At 39.4% G+C, this 22,431-nt stretch overlaps 1 protein-coding gene across 2 annotated transcripts; it reads right to left on the bottom strand.

Annotated features, from left to right (window-relative positions):
* Nucleotides 1-13,649: 13,649 nt before the first annotated feature.
* Nucleotides 13,650-16,920, bottom strand: LOC148024304 (malate dehydrogenase, glyoxysomal-like). 2 transcript variants are annotated; one of them, XM_087693926.1, is made up of 10 exons: nucleotides 16,776-16,920; nucleotides 16,473-16,567; nucleotides 15,620-15,835; nucleotides 15,100-15,414; nucleotides 14,918-15,007; nucleotides 14,754-14,837; nucleotides 14,627-14,662; nucleotides 14,453-14,542; nucleotides 14,233-14,327; nucleotides 13,650-14,137 (listed from the first exon to the last, which is right to left on the bottom strand). In XM_087693926.1, exons 2-10 carry the CDS (start codon nucleotides 16,545-16,547, stop codon nucleotides 14,059-14,061), a joined length of 1,080 nt encoding a protein of 359 aa, XP_087550052.1. In that variant the 5' UTR covers nucleotides 16,548-16,567; nucleotides 16,776-16,920; the 3' UTR covers nucleotides 13,650-14,058. The 2 variants fall into 2 exon arrangements, with proteins under 2 accessions (XP_087550052.1, XP_087550051.1); XM_087693925.1 differs by having other exon boundaries at nucleotides 16,473-16,881.
* Nucleotides 16,921-22,431: the final 5,511 nt, after the last annotated feature.

Below are 22,431 nucleotides of genomic sequence, written 5' to 3'. Positions count from 1 at the left end.
ATAGATGCTATTGTGCCATCAATCCCATTATCTACCTTAACCACATTATCTAGGTGCACCCATATACCACATATCTATTTGGATGGGGGTTGCATGTCAATAATTTTAGAATCTCCTCATGCATCCTTGCAATCTCAGCCAAGAGCTAGTAGAACTCGGCTCATTGTTGATATAGTAGGTGCTCCTTTGTAAACGAGACATCAAAATATAACATGTACAACGTGATGTGTAAGTTAACTAATCTCTACCTCTTTGGAGTTATGTAGTGTGTGTCTGTGTGTGGCGAGGTGTGTATGAGGTAGTACCTTTGTAGCTCCCTCACTCCACGATGTTGAGTCGTGCTGGATGAGTGTTGATAGCTCCACCCTCAACTGTCACAAGGTCCCTTGATTGCATGTTTCAATGGTCAACTTGGATAGTCCTCTTCTAGAGGTTTGTGAATTGGTGGCTTAGTGAGGCCATGAGAATGCCTAATGTCTTATATTCTTCCCATTAGTCACTATTATTTGGGGCCACATTGATGAATCTCAATGTTTGGAGAACATCTAGAAGGTAGGGCCCCAATGCATATGGTCAAGGACACCATCATTTATCATGGGAGAGAAATTCAAAAGGTAGTGAAATAGGCATTGGAATCTGTAATGGTCCTTTGTCTCTTTGTCCATCTAGCATCTTGAACATATCTTGTTCTTGTGCCTCAAAGGAAAATCTACATGGGCATGGAGGGATGTGGAAACTGAACTAGGAGGTGATTAGGAGAATAAAAGTAATATTGCAAATAATGAATATGATTGATATAAAAATGGGGCAAGGCCCAAGTGCGAAAACCATCGAGATCGCAATAATGATAGTGGCCTCAATGAGCCAATGTATAAATTTGGAGATTTTCCTACTACAAATATACCAAGTGGTGAAGTTGGATACAGGTAGCCAAGATGGTGTTGAGGATGAGAATGAGGATGATATCAAAGTGAATGATGAGGACTTTGAATCTGTAGAAGAATGATAGCTCTGCAGATGTTGAAGGATGTGCAGGTTTGGAGGGAGTGGATATCATACGATTTTATGTTCGTATTATAAAAGCATATGAGAACCCGTAACTTCATGTATTCAGCGGTTTGTGCACAAGACATGGCAATACAAAGTATATGCAAACTTATATGCAAGTTGGATAATTTGCAAAGCCTTGATTGAGTGAATTAGTTACAAGGAATGCAGTTAAACTCAAGAGGAGAAGGAAAAGTGATGTAAGTCTATGACTAGGAGTTTAATTGCATGTGACCTTGAGTAGGAGTTAAGTGGAAACTTAGGGGACTTATGTAGACAAGGGAAAGTGGAGAGAAGAGAGGAGAAGAGGGCTAGCAAAGGAGAGGAGAAAAAAGGGTGCAAACTATCCAGAATAGTGTGGAACAGTTGGAAAAAAATGTGGAGAAGGGGGCCAAAAACTCATGCAAGATGGAGGCTTTGGTAAAGAAAAACATGGTTGAATGCTCTTGGATCTTCAAGGTATTGATTGGGGATAGCAAAGATGTAATTTTTGGCTCATATGAGCTATGGGAAACAGGGTAAAGCAAGGTATTCAGGCTGCATATAGCTTTCTTGAACCTTCACCATGAATCTTTGAACACATGGATCTATATTGGATGCATATGCTTACAATGAGTGTATACTTCAAGTATATGAAGAACCCTCAATAGGGTGATTTTGGGGCAGCATCAAAGAGGTACTTTATTGTTGTATATAATAGTAAAATAGGGTTGAATTCATGTAATTAGGCTCATACAAGGATTTCATAGGATTCAAGGCTTACTGTTGCTTGGTATCATGCCCGATTTTGATGGTAGCTAGTATGTTCTACAATTCTTGGATTAGAGGAGAGTTGAAGCTTTTGTGGTTGCATAAGTCTATGTACAACAAAGTATTGATCTACAATATGGTTTTTCATTCCCATAATTAGCATGTATGCCCTGCAAGCCAAGTTCTTCCTCAATCTACACCATAGCATTTGTAGGATCACAAGGAAATTGTCGCTTCCTTTTTATAATTCAATGATTTCAACATGAAATTAACGTTTTGCAATAGCAAGCACCTTCCCAAAGTAAATTCCACCCTGCTATTGAGAATAGGCTCTTCAAGCACTTTCTTTATATCCATTGCAGTATCAATGTTGGATTGCAACTTGTAACTTGGTTGCTTACCCTTTTTCTTTCCATCATGTTTCTCATCTTGCTTCTTTTCTTGATACACATCCTCCAATACATGCTCATGAGTAGGCTAAACTAAAGCCTTCGGATGTTTAGGATTTCTACATGTCATCCTTTTTTATGTCCTCACATTATCTTCATGCCTCTTTCTATAATCCCCCACAATTACATATGTGTTTTGCAACTTAGCCAGATAAGCATACACTGAGAAAGAATCAATCGGTAAGTCCCATCCTATCATGCCAAAATGCTTGTACGTGCATTATTAAATTACTTCTTGATACTTTGCCCTTCTAAGTTGCATGCATCGCATGAGACCATATCTCAACTTTCTAACCAACCATAACATTCCTAGGGACTTTCTCTATTTGCAATCCAAACATGGCAGCATGCACTGGTGCATATGCATTTTTGGCAACCATATCATCCAATAATTTTTGTGTTCCTTCTTTGCTAAAGTTCAAAGCATGAGGAAGACTTGTTTCCTTTGGATGAATTTTGCCATCTTTTCAAAAGAGTAAATCCCTCTCTAGTCCATCACGGTACATGTCAGAATCATGCCTCTCATGATGAGGGTTGTCACACAATGTGCGAAAAGTACCATTAGGCAGGACATTTAGCCATTGAATGTACCCAAAAATCACTATCCATGGGGCCTTTTGTTCGTAATGTTTAAGGAAGAACCCTACAAAGGATATTTGCTTTCTCAAGGTGATGCATGAAAGAAGGAAGCAAGATTCAACTTATTGGAATCCAAGATGACCACCCAAGATATCAAACCAAAGCTTAGAGAGTTCCGTCCTAATTTCAGCCTAAGAAGGTTTCCCTCTCAGAGTTATAGAGGATGATAGTCTGGCGGTAGCAAGAGATCAGAAGTTATAGTTTGAGACTTTATGTGTCATTAATTACACCTTTCATATGGTATGCTATTATAAATGTTGCATAAACCTTGAGGATATCTTTTTTTGTGTGCTCAAGATTATACTCTCCATGGAAAACTTTACTTTTCCATTGAAAATTCCTTTGAGTCTATGGGATTCTCTTATATTCTTATGCACCATGGATACTTTTGTACCTTTGTGGTCATGTATTTCACTTTAATGTACCTAATGAGGTAGACATCCTCTCTATCCCCTTTCTATTGGCTCCAAAATTTTCATCAATGCACAAGGGTTCACTCATAAATTTTGGGTTTTCCTCAAACATGGGAAGATTTAAAAATTTTGTAATTATCTTGATTATCATTATCATTGCACTAGTTCTCAAATTTGGGCACTAATTCAATCACATGAAATTACCATTCATATACATATTTTAAGTTGCTATGTCCTCTCCAATAACTATGGATACACATATCATAAAAGCATAACAATGCTCTCCATCTCAAAGTGCATGGATCATTGTTTAGTACATGCTAACACAATGTATTGATTGAGCTTTTAACATGCTCATAATCCCATTAGGATGTTGCACATAGCCTTGTTCACCAACCAAAAAACTTTATTTGTATTACATTTGGGCACTTTGTCTTTTTAAAGTTAAATGCATGTTATAGAAATTGTACCACCTTAGCTACATACGTCACAAAGTGCATGCCTAGCTTCAACTCCTAACTACACTAGGTCCATCATGCTCATGCTTTCCATGGCCTATTATTGAGAAGTTATGCAGCATATGCAAACATGTTAGTTGAGAGTATCACCACACAATATAACAATTTCCTTGCTTTAAATTGAGATGTTGCACCATCAAATAGAGTGTCATCCATATTATCATCAAACTGAAAGAAATGGATAGTCTCTTTCATATCACCTCTATAGTTGCAAAGGTAATATGAATGAGTATTGGGACCTAATTAGGATACAAATGCAAGGATTGAATCTTAATTGAAATTTGATGAAGTCAATTATAATTGGAAACTTTAGTAGACACTCTTTATAATGTTCTAAGTGGCACTTGCTCTTGGCATCCTTGCACCTCATGTACTGTAGGACCAATATTTCTTTTCTTGCATCCATGCTAATCAAATTGTCTATTAGAACTTTAGTAAAAAATTTATGTCTCCATCTTGTTGTGTTTTGAAATCTCATAGCACATAATCTCAACTTTTTTAAGCTACATTTAGAGCAATTCCTAAAAACATCTCCTAATATGGCAATGAGTGTGGACTTAGAATCCAATATTGATTCCCACGTACCATTGGTGGAAACATATATTGATTCATTAGCTATATAAGAATATACACCTTTATTTGTAAAGAAAATAGCACATGCAAGAAGAAGAAATTCCATGTATAGGCAACTTGTTTTCTTACATCAAATTAAATGCCTTTTAAAAAAAACACATTTTATACATGTACAAGCAACATGTTGATTGGTTCTCGAATTTCAAATAAAGTACAATTTTAGGAATTTTCATTAGGGAAAATATAGACTTAAAAGGGCCCTTTAGCTTAGGAGTTAATGACTTTCCGAATTGCAAGAGATTTGAGGTGGATCCATGGGAGAGGGGGTGGTTGAGCCTTGAAGTGGAAGCATGAGTGAGAGCAAGAGCTATGGTGAAAAGAGAGAGAGAGAGAGAGAGAGAGAGAGAGAGAGAGAGTGTGTGTGTGTGTGTGTGTGTGGGAACTCCAACAGTCACAATGTGTGATTGGCCTTCCCTTTATTCAAATGTCACTGAAAGAATAAAGAATGAAGTGACAGTGATGGGCACCCGCCGCTTGTAGTGTACATGCGCAGGTATTGTCAGTGTAGTAATGCATAGATGGCTAGGTAGAGGCGCCTTTACCCCCAACAAACTCCCACTTAAAGGCGAATCTACCTTAGCGATTGAGGAGTGAAAATAAAAAAGGAAAAAAGACACTACAAAATATACATAGATATAATAGGATGAGGAAAGATATCATCTCATCCAATGCCCATCAACCTCCTTAGGAAGGCAAAGTGCTCTGTAGAGAGCCTTTTCATGAGCAAGTCTGTAGGCATTTGGTCAATTGAGATCTTGACAAGGTCAATAGATCTATCCTCAATGACCTCATGAATGAAGCGATACCTCACCTCAATGTGTTTCATCTTCGCATGAAAGACAGAATTCTTGGCTGAATTCTTGGCTAACTGGATAGCACTTATAGAATCCGAATGCAGTATAGGGATAACATTTGCAATACCAAGGTTAGCAACCAAATGACCCAACCAAATGGTGTCCTTGCAAGCCTCAATGTGGTGGCAACATACTTGGCCTATGTAGTAGAAAGGGCCATACATTGATATCCATGAAACAACACCTCCAGCAAAAGTGAACACATAGCCAGAAGTGGACTTCCCTTTATCTGCATGTCCTATATAGTTAGACTCAGTGTATCCCATGACTCCTGTATCCTAGCTGCCATAACATATGCACATATCAGCAGTGCCTTTTAGATATCTCATGATACCCTTCACGACATCCCAATGCCTCTTGCTAGGTGTAGCCATATAACATGCCACAACATAAACTACAAATGTAATATCTAGACAGGTGGCTATCATGGCATACATACGACTACTCACTGTGGATGCATAGGGAATCTTGGCCATCTCAGCTCTCAGCTCATTTTTCTGTGGACAATCGGCTTGTGATACCTTCACATGAGAAGGCAATGGATAGCCAATAGGCTTTATATCCTGCATATGGAAGCGCTCAAGGGCTTTATGGATATACTCCTTTTGTAACAAATAAAGTAGTCCCTGAGACCTGTCACGTATAATGCGCATACCAAGTATATGAGAGGTCTATCCCAGCTCTTTCATCTGAAAGTTCTTCTTGAGCTGAGCCTTAAGAGCATCTAGCTCATCATGAGCTTTCCTTGCTAAAAGCATGTCATCCACATAGAGTACCAAAATCAGTAATGAACCATCATGGGATATCTTCATGTACAAGCATGGATCCATAGCACTACAACTGTAGCCTTGTGACTGCATTAATACATCCGATTTGTGGTACCATTCCCTGGGTGCGCCTACTTTAAGCCATAAAGACTCTTCCTCAATCTGCACACTAGGTGTTCCTTGCCAGGCTCTGCAAAGCCCTTAGGTTTCTCCATGTATATCTAATCATGCAAGTCCCCATGTAAGAAAGCTGTCTTGACATCCAACTGATAAAAGTCAAAGTCAAGTTGTGCAACCAAAGCCAAGACCAAGGTCATCTTAACCATAGGAGAGAATACCTCACCAAAGTCAACACCATGCTCTTGCTTAAAACCCTTTACTACCAATCTCGCCTTGTATGCTAGCTTGGGGTGTCTAAGGGTACTTTTCAACTTGTACAACCACTTGCAAGGCAAAGCCCTCTTGCCACTAGGCAAGGAAACCCAATCCCACATACGATTCTAATGCAACAAGTCCATCTCAGACTGCATAGCCCTCTCCCAGGAGTGACTGTCACCCCTGCACATAGCCTCATCATAGGTGAGAAGCTCTCCTGTATCTATGAGACCAAGACATAATTTATAGAGGGCTCATAATGGTCAGGAGGTCATCTATCTCTAGTAGAATGCCTCAATGCAGGTTGTCCTGTCTATTCAACATCCTGGCTAACATCCTAGCCATGAGCATCAATTATGCTATTGTAGGCTGTCCAGCTGGCTGTAGGGAGCAAGTAGCTCCTCCTAAAAAATAACCCTATGTATCTCAACAACTTTCTTAGGCTATCTATGCATTTTGTCCTCATGGAACACAACATTATGACTGTGGATCACTTTTCATGCATGCGGATCCCAAAGACGATATCCCATCTCACCTGTATCTCCATAAAGAAAAATGCATTTCACACTTTTAGGATCCAACTTATTGTATTTGTCCTTGGGCACATGATAGAATGCCTCACATCCAGACACACAAATGAGCATAAGAGGGAGGTTTTCCTGTCCATACTTCCTCTCCAACTTGGAAGTCAATACCACTGCAAGGTGACCAATTAATTATATGTACGAAAATAGTAACTGCCTCAGCCCAAAAATGTTGCGGTAAGCTAGCCTGGCTAAGTATACTATGGACCCTCTCCTGGATAGTCCTATTCATGTGCTCATTCATGCCATTCTAGGGAGAGGTGGTCAAATGACACTTAATATCCTGCTCATCACAAAACTGCTCAAAAGCACATGAGACATACTCACCCCCATTATCTGTACGTAGGCATTTCAACCTATGCCTAGACTAGTTCTCTGCTAAAGTAAGCCAACGTTGAAAGATTGCAAAGACATTAGATTTTTGCTTTATGAGATACGCCCAAACCTTACATTAATAATCATCAATAAATGTAACAAAGTAATTTGCACCCCCTAATGACTGACAGGGCATGGTTCCACATACATATAAATGCACAAGAGCCAAAGGCTAACCCATGCGTAGACTACCAGACTTTTTATGTGAATTCCTAGTCAACCTACCATATAAACAATGATCACATGACTCAAAATGCGCGTAGTCCTAAGAATTTTCATTTCCTTAAGCGATATATGCCCAAAATGAGCATGCCAGAGAGATACATGTGGGATAGAACCCACTGATCAAACATGGTAAATAGTACTACATACAACCAAGGGGTAGAGGTTGCCAGACTTGGCACCTCTTGTAAGAACAAGCTTGCCACAAGTTATCTTCCATGTAGAGGCACCAAAACATATATGACAACCTGTATCATCAAGCTACCCAACAGACATAAGGCTTTTAGTCAGTGCAAGTACATGATGTATGTTATGCAGAACAGAAGTGCTACTAGAGAGGGAAACTGTAGAGTGACATCACCAAGGCCAACAATAGCAAGAGACCGATCATCACCTAAAGTGCACAGAACCAGATACACTGCGATAGGTATGAAACCACTCACGGTAGGGGGCCAAATGGAAAGACACACCCAAATCCAAGAGCCAACATTGTGAATACATAGACTGTGCCTTGGTCAGTTGAGATGTTTTGTATGAAGAGGCTGCTAAGATGTAGTCACTATCAATCTCCTTAGGCTGCATAACATTTATCTCAAATCTTTACGCTGCACTTTGCAAGTATAATACTGAAATCATTGGACTTCTGCACTTTTACTTTTCCGTTTTCTTTACGCTTGTCATCGTGCATCTTATGGCAATGCAGACGTATGTGCCCTACTTTCCCACAATAATGGTATGTAAGAACAAACGTATGCCCATGGGACTTGTTGCGTCCACATCACTTAGACCGAGACTTCTGAGAGTCCTTGCCAAGACAATCATTATCTTTCTTCTCACTTCTACCACCTCTAATGGATAAAGCATGTGAACTGCGAGAAGTATAATTATTTTTCTTGTTAATTTCCTCAGTCAAAAGAGCACTTTCTAAATCTTTCAATTTCAACCCATCAAGTTTGTTGGTACAGATCGCAGTGCGAAAAACATCCCAAGACTCAGGTAAAGTGCCAAGCAGAAACAAAGGATGCGGATTATCCTGAAACTCAATACCTTGTTTAAGCAGATTATTCATGATAGAATGAAACTGGCTAAAGTGAGCAGATAATGGGGTCCCCTCCTTCATGTGGAGATCCATCAATTGTTTAAGTCAATACATCTGCGAAGCAGGGCTCTACTGTTGCTGTTGCAAAAAGTTTCTGTGCAAAAGATTCCATGCACTCTGATCTTCATCTTCAACAACATTATTTTGGACCTCTTCAGAGAGTGATAAAATGATAGTGGACTTGCATAGTGCATCTAAATCAACCCAATCATTATCATCCATGTTCTCGGGTTTAATATCCTTGTTTCTTAGTGGTTTAATTTGCAATTTCTGCACCAAAACCTACCATATTTGAGACTTTGAATAGCCATAGTTGGTGCCATCCAACTTGGCATTTAAACAAAGCCGTATCTTTGAGATGACCAGCATAATGAGTCAAATAGAGGCAAACTATGTAGAAACGACATACTGTAATTAGTAGTAAATAGACCAAAACCACTGCCACAATAAGCTAAAAATAAGAGAAAGTGCTAAAATGACTAGTTGTCCACTAACTAGTACCAAAAGTACATCAAAATGACATGATTAAGCTCAGTTAATACATCATAGTCCACATAAAACAACTTGCTATAATAAATCACACCAGTGAGAAAAAGAGAGAAAACAATAACTGATAGGACCTAACAAAGGTCAGTGTATGCTCAAAGAGAAGATGGATCAAATTAGCCCAAAAGCATCCAATGCAAACGATTATCTATCAAGAGCATAGACATGTAAGAGATCCAAGTCTCATATATTCAAGAAGCTCAATTGCATAACCCACAAGCTCTGCAATATCCAGAGATAGCATGAAGCTCCCACTTGCAGAAAGATCGATTTCAATCAAGCAACCAAGCTCAAAGGTAGCATGTGAATACATAAGACATCATGCGTATATCAAGGGAGCATCCAAAGCAAGCAAGGGATTGGTCAAGCATCACTTATAGCATCCATTATATAATGTAACAATCAATCTCAAATCTCTAGCAACCCAAATAAGCATCCAAGAGATCCAAAGTATGCAAATGAAATCCCAATTGAAGCTCCAAGTGGCAATCAAAACACAGACAATATAAGGAGCATGCATTTCTGACATATGCTTCAAAGAATGTATCGAAGGGTCAAGCATAGACCATAGGCATAATGACTGTCACCAAGCATGCCACTGTAGACCAATGTCAATCAAATGCCAACCAAGATGGAGCTCGATCAAAGCTCAAAAGGCATTCTAGAGCAATACAAGACATGTGCCAACCTCCATATACATTCGTGTAATCATATGAATCACCTTGGAAGCACTCGTGATACCAATAGGCAAAGCATAAAGTGACCAAATAAGCTTCAACCCCGGTGTGTTACAGCAATAAAATCATTGCTAAACTAAGATAAAACAGGGCCAAAATCAGCTCCAAATCATTCTCACAACATATGCATAGCATTCCCCGACATTTGGGCATCAATCGAGTACCAAATGGCATCAACAACTAGTGCCAACCAAGCATAAACATCAAATGCTAATGCAACACTGCCTGTGGACTGTTATAACAATCGTAGAACTAATGTATATTAGTCCAAACCCAATGGCAATGATCAAAGCCTTCAATGCCAAGCTCTAGGCAAGTGTGTATGCATTAGATGAAACTGTTTCAAGTGCCCAAGGCTTGAGAGAGCTGCTCTGGACCAGAGGGAAGCTAAAACATGGCTTGTTTGCAGCCACACTGATGGTGCCATCAATCCTAGAGGGGCTAGGGAGCTGCAATACCTTCAAATGAATGCCCTCAAGGTGCCCAAGAAGCCCCAATGCGAGCCCGAGAAGGATGAGACTAATTAGAAGCTCAAAGGCGCGGCTATGGCTGCCAAGAGTGAAGACCAAGCTATAGGTATTCGAATGAATACTGAATGTGTGCCAGCTCGAGCTCTTGAAGAAGAGGCTTGGATACCAGTTGAAGGGAGGTGAGCCTTGAAGTGGAAGCATGAGCGGGAGCAAAAGCTATGGTGGAAGGAGCAAGAGAGAGAGAGAGAGAGAGAGAGAGAGAGAGAGAGAGAGAGAGAGAGAGAGAGAGAGAGAGAGAGAGAGAGAGACACAATGTGGGAACTCCAACAATCACAATGTGTGATCGGCCTTTCCTTTATTCAAATGTCACTGAAAGAATAAAGAATGAAGTGACAATGATGGGCGCGCCACTACCTGCATTGTACAAGCACGGGTACTATCAGTGTAGTAATACATGGGCATCAAGGCAGAGGCGCCTTTACCCCCAACAGTGGCATGCACATTTTATCCACTTCCTTTTTTTCATTGGATCTACCATTTACAAGCTTTTTCCCCTATGTGTTCTCCCCCCCCCCCCATCTCCCTTGAAGAAAAAATTCCATGTACAGTCAGCTTGTTTTCTTGCATCAAATTAATGCCTCTTTAAAAAACATCTTTTACACATAGTACAAGCAAAAACTTGATTGATTCTTCAATTTCAAATAAAGTACAAATTTAGCCTTTTGCATTAGGGGAAACTTGGACTTGAAAAGGGCCCTTTAGCTTAAGAGTTAATGACTTTGCTAGTTGCAAGAGATTTGAGGTGAACCAATAGGAGATGGGTGGTATGCACATTTTATCCACTTCATTTTTTCCCTTGGGTCCACCACTTTTACAACCTTTGTCATCCTCTGTCCTTTCAAGAGATTTGAAATGGACCAATAGGAGAAATAGGAAGGAGATGGGGTGGTGTGCACATTTTATCCATTTCCTTTTTCCCTTGGGTCTACCACTTATAGGCATTGTCTCCCTTCGTCCCATTGTCCCAACCCCCCCCTCCACACCCCCCCTCTAGCTCTTTTATATCATGTTTAATCAAGGAAAGCATTTTTTAGTATCTTTTTGCAATACTCACTCCTTTTATGCTCACAATGATAGCCACATAGTCACCAATATCTTCTACATGTCCCCTAGCTTCTCTCTTTCTTCCAACTCTATTTCTACCACTTTTTTGAAGTCTTCTTACTTGCATTTCTCTCCTCCTAACTAACATTCTTCTCAAATTCATTCCAATGGTGTCTAGGATTTAGCAAAGGCGACCTTGTGACTTTGTCTCTGCTATCTATGTATACAATACAAAGGATGAGCATGGTAAATGGGAAGGAGCAATGTTTGAGAAGGATTCATGGGTTTACATGTAGCCTTCTTATTGGGTTTGCCACCTTGGTTTACTATAGAATCATTGGAAGGGTAGAGTGCTTGGGTTTTGGGAAGATTGAGATGGTGGACTTGCTGAATCAATTCAACATGCATATGATACAAAGTACTTGAAACTATCTCTTGGCATTGTTCAAAGAAGCTTGACTGGGACATTATTTCAACAACTTTTCCCCCTTAAAGTGTAAGGAACCAGCCTTTGAGAAGCTTGGCTGTGACATTTGAAGCTTTAAATGTGGATGTGGGTTAGATATTATGGTTAAAATGCCATCACAATATCTTTTAGATTACAAGATTTTTTGCTATAAATTCATTTATATAGTGCCCACATTAGTTAATTCGTATGATTCACTTGATTTACTTCCTTACCCATATCTTAATTCTTTGGAATAGCCCATTCCAAATGATTGATCTCTTTAGACATTGAAGTCAAAGATCATGTGATATTCATAGTTCATTCAAATTCAAAAAAGCTTCAAGTTCAATGGGCCTTTCATGGTTTGTGCCAGTCTATATTTTTGCTTATATATTCAAAACAACTAATACACATCATTGTTTCTCCATATTCATCTATAAAAATATAAGTGAAGACTTCCTCAATTTCAACTTTGAACAAGGATAGGATGGGGTGGGTGGGGTGAACAAAGATGGCATCTTTTCATTATTATATGTGCACTTCTATCATCGACAAAAGATGAAGGTGGACCAATGCATTTCTTTGCAATCCAGCGAAGGCATGGGACAAGCCTTTGATGTTCAAATTCATATGCTAGGTGAAATATTAGTGTTAGTTGGCAGTGAGTGATTGTTGAAGCCTTCTAAATGTGTAAAAGCATCTTTTACTAATGGAAAGCATAAGTATAGAGAAATTGAACTTTAGAATCGGTGATAGGAAGGTAAGCTTGTTTAATGTAACATTATTATTTTACTTAAATTGGGACAATTATATTATGTAACTTATTTCCTCTATTGTACATGGAAAAAAAAGAAGAATTATATGGTATCTAATGTTTTATAGCAAGTTAGAATTTATGTGGAGATAGACGATGTATCAAAAATTTATGATAAATTTTGAAGGCTCTACACAAATTGGCACAACTTTTATGAAGCTCCTATGAGAGTGTCAACTATAGATACATTTTCATTTAATGTAGTTTACATTTCATTTATAAGAGAAAACCATCTAAATGGTTAAGTATACTATTAAAAATGTTACACTTTCATTTAAGTTTCTCATATATTGACTTTTTTAATTTGTCCTAGTCCACTCTTACCCTTCACCATGAGACAAACATGCTTCATAGAGTTCCAAGTGTAGTTGTAGTTACCCAATGAAATTTGAGACCATCCATTCACCAATGTGGTCTCTCACCAAACTAAATCAGCCTCTTACACCATACATGAAAAGTTAACTTACGCAAATTATCGGAATCCTTGAAGACCAATGTGATTGTAATACAAGGTAAAAGCTCAAGCACAAGATTTACATTTCCAAACTTATTGCCCTTTTTAAACACATTACTTTACATCCTGCTAGACACTTTTGTCAATTAATTTTTAGGATAATATGGACAAACAATCGGAAATACTGGTTCCACCTATCATCCTAGGTAATCACATGCATACAACTAATCCCCTCACTCAGTGCAACAAATAGCAGAAAAAAACATATGGTTTATACGCTATTCCAAGGACCTTTGTTGAGCATGTTGCAAAGCTCCTACAGATACTAACAGATAAAACTATTCTTAAACATTGTCTAAACAAATACACTACACGACCACTTTGTCTTTGAATTAATCAAAACATACGACAGAGAAGTCCAACAAATCTATGGCCATCCTTTGGCAGCATAGATCAAAACAAGAGCGATATTGTTCACCTCATTGATCGGGGAAAAATTTATCAGATTATACATTTCAAGATTCATGAAAGACAAGAATCTTCTTTGACTTCCTGAGGAGAGGCATACTAAGCAATCGCCATCCCCGTTGAATACTAGCTAAATATGAGGCTCAAGGATGAAGAATACTAGCTAAATACCAGGCTCAAGCATGGGTATTTTGCAAGGCAAGTCAGTACCACTGCCCACATGGGATCCAACTGAAAACACACACATCCATAAACCGACGAAATTGCTGGCTATGACTAGATTTTCAGATATTTAAGCCTTCTTGTTCACAAAGGATACACCCTTATCAATACTTGCTTGCAGTTCCCCTTTCAGCTTCGTCAAACCATCCCTGTTTAGAAAGGGGTTGGAAAGCTCTTAGACATTATAAGTATTTCTTGAAAAAATAGGTTGCTTCTATAATACCAAAAGGGGCAGGAGACTAACCTCTCATAAGCATTTAGAGGACCTAATGGCAGAACCTCCTCCACACCGTTCCTGCCTAGTACCACCTTCGATGCAAAGAAGGGTAGCTCTGTTACCTGTCAAAATATAAGAATTAATTCTGCTGTGAGTGGCTTCATGTTGCCAGGTTCTTCAAACCTGAAAGAGTAGGATGAACACAGCACATTGAAGGGAACCACAAGGTCATGAATTTTATACGGACATTTGATGCTACAAAGGCACATTCAACAATGCCTGCTTCTCCTTGCAAAGCACGGAGGCAAGTAGCAGCGAATTTGGCTGCAGCATAGGCCTGAATAAGAAACATTTAAGATTGATGAGTAAAGTTCAACATGAAGAACTGCATACCACCAACGAGAACCTACAACCTTCTTACCATTGACAAAGTTGCTGATCCTGCTCCAGCTTTTGCCTGCATTCACAAAAATCAGCAGTCACGTTGACATTTTCGGTTCCGAACCTATGAGTAACATAAAAGTTTATTATAGACTACAACCACATACCTCCACCACTTCTGTGCCTCCATTCTGAATCCGGTTAGTCAAATACTCAGTCTCCTCCTTAGTAAATGAGGAGGCAGGTTTGACCTATAGAAAGAAACTGTTAAAAGTATGGAAGCAACCAATCTGAACATGCTTGTTCAAGTGAAACAGAACGTTGCATGAACCTGAGAAAGAATGGGCAGTATAGTGATGCCTGCATGTCCCCCTACAACAGGAACGTCTACTAGCCTAGGATCAAGTCCCAGAACTTCTGCCTGCAATGCATTTCATATGGCAAATCAAAACCCATGGCAAGCTAACACTGAAATAACAGAAGCCTTAAGAAGTGATGAATTCCGGCTTTTACCACGAAGGTGTTGGCCCGGACCACATCCAGGGTGGTGACCCCCATTAAGAGCCTTGGGTCATAAGTACCAGCCTTCTTGAATACTTCAGCAGCAATCGGTACGGTGGAATTCACAGGGTTACTGATAAGGTGAACGATTGCCCTGGGGCAGCACTTGGCAACACCTTCACAGAGGGTGCGCACGATACCAGCATTGATATTGAACAGATCATCACGGGTCATCCCAGGTTTCCGGGGTACTCCTGCTGGGATAATCACAAGCTCCATACCCTCCAAGGACGCTTCAAGTTGATCCTTGCCAACAAAACCACGGACCTATAGAGATAACAACCCAGGTCTGTGAGGCATTTTACACGTACTAATAATGGGATGCATGGAGATATGCACTACTTATTATGCTGCTTGTACATAAATCTGCTGTAGAAATTCTGGACTGCAGTTCTTTTATGGCAAGATTCTGACTGCGGTAAGCAATTGATCCAGATGCTTTAGGCCTAACAACAGATGTTGTTATACTTACAACAGTGCTTGTGTCCGTGTGACTGAGATCAGCTGTCACTCCTGGTGTGTTTACCACATCGTACAAGTGAAGGACTGAGATCAAGGGGTTCATCTTCAATAGAAGAGCCAAGGGTTGCCCTATGCCACCAGAAGCCCCGAGAAGAGCGACTTTGAACCCAGGGGCTGCACCTTTGGCCCTGCAGCCATCCATTCTAATGCCTGGTGCCAGACGCTCCTGCACATTGGTCAATATGCAGTTAATAACGTGAGCTTACAAGAGGAAACAACAAATGCAGGAAGCACAAAAGAAAATAGCACTTGGACAAAGGGAAAACCAAAAGACACAACAAAGGAGAAATTTTCAAAAACACAAACACAAAGTGTGTGTCTCAAAGATGCGGTGACTGACATCCAAAAAAACAGTTGAGCTGTTAAGAATTCGGTAATCAGCAATTAGAACCAGAGTTATCAAGTGCAGGGATTATAGCTTTAAATGCACCAAGACAAGCAGTAGATCGTTTACATTCAAGTGAATAAAGGAAAACAATCAAAAAATCTGCAGCTAGTACTATTGTTCCCCTAAAAATCTACTTGCTGCAGGACTATCTAATCTTTGTAAGAGTCAAACTCTACAAATCTGCAGGACAAGTTGGAGACAGTGATAAGATCCCATCAGCATCTATTTTGTCGCAGGAGTATCTAATCTTCGTTCATTTACGCATCAAAAAGGCAACGGATTTTCCTGACCAGTTCCTTTGAAATCAATATCTATATGTTGCAACCTTACCAATTTGAGACAAGAGCAGCAATCCAATTTCCCTCGACAAACAAACTCTCTTTTCTTCTCCTGAAGGGAGGTTTGAAGCTCTTACCGAAGAGGAAGGGGAAGGCCGGAGGTGAGCACTGAGTCTAGCCAGACGCAGGCGGTAGCAATCTTCTGCGGCCATGGCTTGTCTGTTTTCCCTCTCTGTAAGGCGGTGTAGAAGGGATGCAATGTATCAATGAGAAGGGAGAAGCCTTTGATTTGCTCTCTCTCTCTCTCTCTCTCTCTCTCTCTCTCTCTCTCTCTCTCTGTGGTCTGATTCTCTATCTTCTTTTCAAAAGAGACGGTGCAGGGATGCAGGAGAAGCCATGGAAGCCCGGCTGGTACTCTTAATAAGAAGAAGGCGGCTTACTAAATGGCGTATGCGAGAATTTGTGATGGCGGAGGATCCCCCCTTCTTTGCTGGCGACGATTCTTCTGTTGAGGCTTCATCAGAATAAAAAGCAGATACATATGGTGTTTTTTTTTTCCCCTTTTAAAGAAAGCAAATAGAGCTCTCTTTTTCTCTTTTTTTGGGCTGTTTTTTTTACTCCAGAATAATCTCCAAATTAAAAGGGCCTCTCTCTCATTTTAGGCCCACGCTTTTCTTTGGCGCTCTCGCCACGTGTCAACCTCCAAAAACCCAATCTTTTGAATTTTGGAATTCTGGGAAATTATCCACATGTATCCTTTTTGCCAATGCTTCTCTTGCCATCACAAAACCCCCCTAGTGTCTCTCGCTCATCCTCGCACCAGCCTTATAGTCCCCCTTTATCCATCATGGATGATGGATGGATTTCCTTCTCTCTTTCCCCTACAACGTCTAATTACCTATGGCCCAAGTACATAAAAGTTTAGATAAGAATACGGAATTTTATAGCATATTCCAATCAACCCTCATGAGCATGCAAGCGGATAAAAGCTTAGAGTAATAATATGTATGCCAAATACATGTAATTCAACTCCCAAATCCCTCCAAAATGTCAAATTACATGTCTTTGCAGTAGTGATCACAAATGTTCTTTGTGGAACTCATTCCATTAGTTGATTGCACCTTAAGGTAGGTACGGTCTAACAATTTTGTGAGTCTTCTTACACTTGTTTAAAGTGCCTAACCGAGCATTCCTTTCGTGAGCTTATTGGACATGTAATATTCAAAATCTTTTTCAGGGCACAAATATCACTTACGAAGTCATGTAAGTGTGAGACTCGAATCATAGGCTTAATTAATTTGCATACTTTCTTTTCCAACACACAACTCACCAAGCCAACATAACCCTTTTGTTTTTTTCCCAATTAAACTTTTTAAAAACTTTGAGCATTTTGACCGTCCCACTATAAGAATCAATGAATTACATCGATTCTTACATGCCCAAGGTTGAGGAAGTTGGCCTCAAACTACTTCACTAAATGAGACATCAATATAATTACAAGCCATTACCACATTCAAGTCTAGCTCACCCCCCTCTCATCTTTATGAAGGTAATCAACCTATGTCTACAACCACCCTCTTTTCTCATCAATAAGATTACAAGATTAAATCTAAGCCTAGGTAAACTTAGCTTGTTGCAACCACGATTGCAACAACTCCTCTATCATCACTACTACACTAACTATCGATTCATGTTCGGATTCACATCCTTACCTTCCAATTATTAAAGGATTGTCTACCTACACAGCTCCATGGATGGGCACAGAACCACTTAACATGCATTTCAACCTCTAGGACTCAACCTCCTTGTTGCCCTTAAGCTAGTTAACATCGACCTCACTATGCTCTTAGTGCTCCTCTTTTTCATCCTCAAAATCCTTGTTCCGATTTGAGAGCTATGGATAAATCTGCATACAAGCCCCACTACGTGTGCCAATTACTAGTGACCCAATTCAAAAAAAAACATCCCTTCAATGTGTCTAGTCTCATCCCTTGGGTTTTAGCCCGCAAACCAATGCCATGTAAGTCTAGGTTACTCCCACAACACCCATGTATAGTTAACTAAAGGGAAATTTTTTAGTTTCAATTTTTCTTTATTTTTAAAATTTCAATTGCCTTTGCTTATACAAATGGTGCCGATGAAGATAAACAACACATTTTTCATTCTGAGGTTTTATCAAACTCCATTTCTTACCTCTAAATGATGCAAAGGATGTTTCGTCTTTTTATGCAATTCAGCACATGTTATTCAAAAACTGCTCTTGCCCCTTGAAAAGTTTGCACATTATAGAGATTTGATGGGCATTGGGTATGTATAACTCACATGTATTATACCTCAAATATTCTCTCATTCTTTTGTCCCTCTTAAAGGAAAATTGGCCTTTAAGTGAGAGACTGTTGGGGCAAAGGCCAATGTGGCTAGCCGCCCATCTTACTCATCACTAACCCTAACTATATATGTATACACTCATTCTTTATTATTTGAGTGATAAGACAATAAGGTGCTACTCACAAGAGATCTATTGGAGTCACCACAAATATAGACTCTCTCTCTCTCTCTCTCTCTCTCTCTCTCTCTCTCTCTCTCTCTCTCTCTCTCTCTCTCTCTCTCTCTCTCTCTCTCTCTCTCTCTCTCTCTCTCTCCACACACACACACACCCCTCCTTCAAGTGCATTACAAGATCAATAAGTTTTTCCATATGTTCAAGACTTAACTTGGCACTCATTTTGATTGGTTTATGAACTTCAAACATATCCAAACCACTCTCTATCTCATCTTATCCTTCCAAGCACGAGAAGATTGATGAATGGAATGCTTTAAGTAGTTCTAGCTATCAAAATCTAAAATGGCTTCTTACCATGGTGAATCATAATCTAGTCCTTCTCTCAATCATGCTTTCTATAGGCCCATGAGAGCCAAGGCTAGCCCAAGAGTAAAGGGTGAACATTATGTATGTCCTCCATTATTAGCACAATGATAGTGTCAAATTGTACTTTGTATATGTCCATCACCACAAAACAAAGTAAACCTAGTGGAAGCACCTACCTTTTATGCACATCTTCCAAGTGCACTACAATAACTCAAAGTGGATTGACATTCATCAACTATTTACCAAACCCTCAAACCAATGATAAAAGCTAACCCATAATAAGATCCATCTTCTAGTCCTTCAATATTGTCCACAAATAAAATAAGCCAAAATTCTTCATAATTGTACTCTAGTTCCTTTTACACAAAAAAATTTGTAGAACTTACATATATACTCCATGTGGAATAATTCCATCACTCATTTAGTGGAGCCATTTACAGCCAATATTTGTACCATTGGACCCATTTGGTCAAATCCTTCATTCTAGATCCTTCCTTGGCCACCCCGTTGAATTTTAGTTCACCCTAAAAACTTTCTAACCTTCCAAAGAAAGCAATAAATGAGCCTTACACGGATTGAATACATTGACAACATAGCACCATGAGCTCTTCAAGAACTCTGTCCAAACAAGCACCATATTGGCAAACAAAGCATTTGATAAACTTAGCTTCACTCCACCACACGTTGCTTTGTGCTTAAGGAATAAGAGGCATCCCATCTTTTGACATGATTAGATACTTCACATTCTTAGAATAGATTAAATTTTACCTCTTCACCTTTTGTCCATTCTTAAACTTGCTAGCCTTCTCTTAACTTGCCAACCTTCTTCATTTGCTTCAATCCTTTAATAAAACTCACTCTATATAAACTTGAAAGGTAGATCCTGAGTGGAAGCACATAAGTGGAAGCAAGAGTAAAACAAGAGCTATGGAGCAAATGGAGCAAGAGAGGAAGAGAGAGATACAAACCATCCAATAGTCACTATGTTTAATCGGCCTTCCCTTATTCAATAGTCACTGAAAGAATAAAGAATACAATGACAATGATGAGCATCCTCCTCTCCTCCTGCAATGTATAGGTATGCGATCATTAGGGTGTGTAAAGTAAAATACAAGGACGCATAGACATGCACCTTTGCCCCCAACAATCTCCCACTTAAAGGTGAATATGCATCTAGTGAGGATAGAAGAAGAAAAAGTGACAAAGTACAAATGTACATAAAGTACAACAAGATGAGGAATAGATGTCATGCCCATCATTTTCCTAAGGAAGGTAAAACATCTTGTTGAGAGACTTTTAGTGAGCAGATTTGCAGGATTCTCGTTAGGATCTTGGCAAGATCAATAAACTTGCCCTCTATCACCTCCATGATAAAGTGATAGTAACACTATATTAGGGAATTTGGAAATTCTCATATAGTTTAGGAATTTCCAATATAGTTAATATTTGGCCACATGGTCAAATCTTGTCCCCTTAGGTGAAATTGGAGTCTACCCTAATTAACATATAGATTGTCTTTCCAAGTCCCACTTTGAAGCATGGGTTAAGATTTAGCCACATGACCAAATCTTTAACCCTTATTTGAAAGTGGGACTTTGAAGATTCCCAAATTCTCTAATATAGTATTTAGTGTACCTCAATGTACTTTGTCTTTCCATAGAGGAGTGGATTCTTGCTCAACTGAATAGTACTCATAGAATTTGAATACACTATAGGAGTAATAGTAATAACAAGGTTTGCCACCACAACGGCCTAACCATAGGGCCTCCATATTGCAAGCCTTGGTGTGGCTGCAATATACTCAACCTCCTCAGTAGTGGGGATAAGGTTGTAAATTTTTGTACCTTGGACATCCAAGATATAGCGCCTCTAGCAAAAGTGAAGGCATACCTAGAGGTAGACTTCCTAATATTTGTATGTCATGCAAAGTAAAAGTTAGGGAAATCCACAACTATATGTCCTGGCCACCAAAGCAAATGCACATATCTAGAATGCCTTTCAAGTATCTCATGATACCCTTCAAGGCATCCCAATGTTGCTGGCCACGTGTAGCCATAAATGCTATATCAGGGCAAGTGGCAATCATGGCATACATCAAACTGCCCACTATGGATGCCTAAGGGACATTGGCTATCTTGGTCTTTTACTCATTTAAATGGGGACAATCTACCTAGTTGACCTTCACGTGGGAAGGTAAAGGATAGCCAATAAGCTTAACATCCTGCATATGGAAGCAATTAAGAATCTTTTATATGTGCTCCTTCTATGACAAGTAAGGGAACCCCTTAGAGCAATCATGTTCCATGATGCGTATCCCAAGAATATGCGAGGCATGTCCCATGTCCTTTATCTCAAAGCTCTTCCTAAGCTGAGTTTTCAAAGCATCCAACTCATCATGAGTTCTCCCAAAAATCAATATATCATCCACATAAAGTACCAAGATAAGAAGGCTGCCATCACAAGCCTTCTTCGTGTAAAGACATGGATCCATATCACTATGGGAGTAAGATTGAGACCATATAAATACATGTAACCATTCCGTAAGTGCTTGCTTAAGACCATAAAGTATTTTTCTCAACTTGCACTTTAGGTGTTCCTTGCCCTTTCCAAAAAGCCCTTAGGTTGCTGTATATAAATCTCATTATGCAAGTCCCCATGTAAGAAAACTATCTTAACATCTATCTAATAGAGATCCGGATATAGCTAAGCAAGCTAAGCTAACAACAAGCATAAGGTAGTCATCTTAACTACAGGAGAAAATACCTCATCAAATTCAACACCATGCTCTTATTTAAAACCCTTGGCAACTAATTTGGCTTTATATGCTAGCTTGGGATGTCCAAGGGTACTCTTCAACTTGTACACCCACTTACATGACAATGCATGTTTCCCATTGGGCCAAGGAACCAAATCCCATGTATGGTTTTTTTGCAGTAAATTAAACTCAAACTACATGGCCCTCTCCCAAGAGTGTCTATCACCTTTGCGTATAGCCTTCTTATAAGTAAGAGACTCACCAGAATTTGTCACCATAACGTAGTCCATGGAGGATGCAAACATATCTATCTCTAGTAATTATCACAAAATAGGTTGTGGGACATGCACATCATGTTATCTAACATCATGACCATGGACCATTGAAGCATCAATTGCAAGCTATGTGGTTGGTTGTACAAGAGCAATAAGATTCTCCTAAATTATAACCCTACATACCTCAACTACCTACT

Source organism: Lygodium microphyllum, chromosome 15 (assembly GCF_053477565.2).
Source record: "Lygodium microphyllum isolate KBCC chromosome 15, Lygodium_microphyllum_v1.1.10, whole genome shotgun sequence".
Lineage (NCBI taxonomy): Eukaryota > Viridiplantae > Streptophyta > Polypodiopsida > Schizaeales > Lygodiaceae > Lygodium > Lygodium microphyllum.
This window is presented reverse-complemented; position numbering and strand designations above follow the sequence as displayed.

What these genes read in the sequence shown, in the direction of transcription:
- LOC148024304 (XM_087693926.1), bottom strand. Translation starts at nt 16,547, where the DNA reads ATGGCCGCAGAAGATTGCTACCGCCTGCGTCTGGCTAGACTCAGTGCT. An exon ending in ACACGGACACAAGCACTGTT is followed by an intron (nt 15,415 to 15,619) that starts GTAAGTATAACA and finishes TTATCTCTATAG; the next exon opens with GTCCGTGGTTTTGTTGGCAA. An exon ending in GTGCCTTTGTAGCATCAAAT is followed by an intron (nt 14,328 to 14,452) that starts GTCCGTATAAAA and finishes ATATTTTGACAG; the next exon opens with GTAACAGAGCTACCCTTCTT.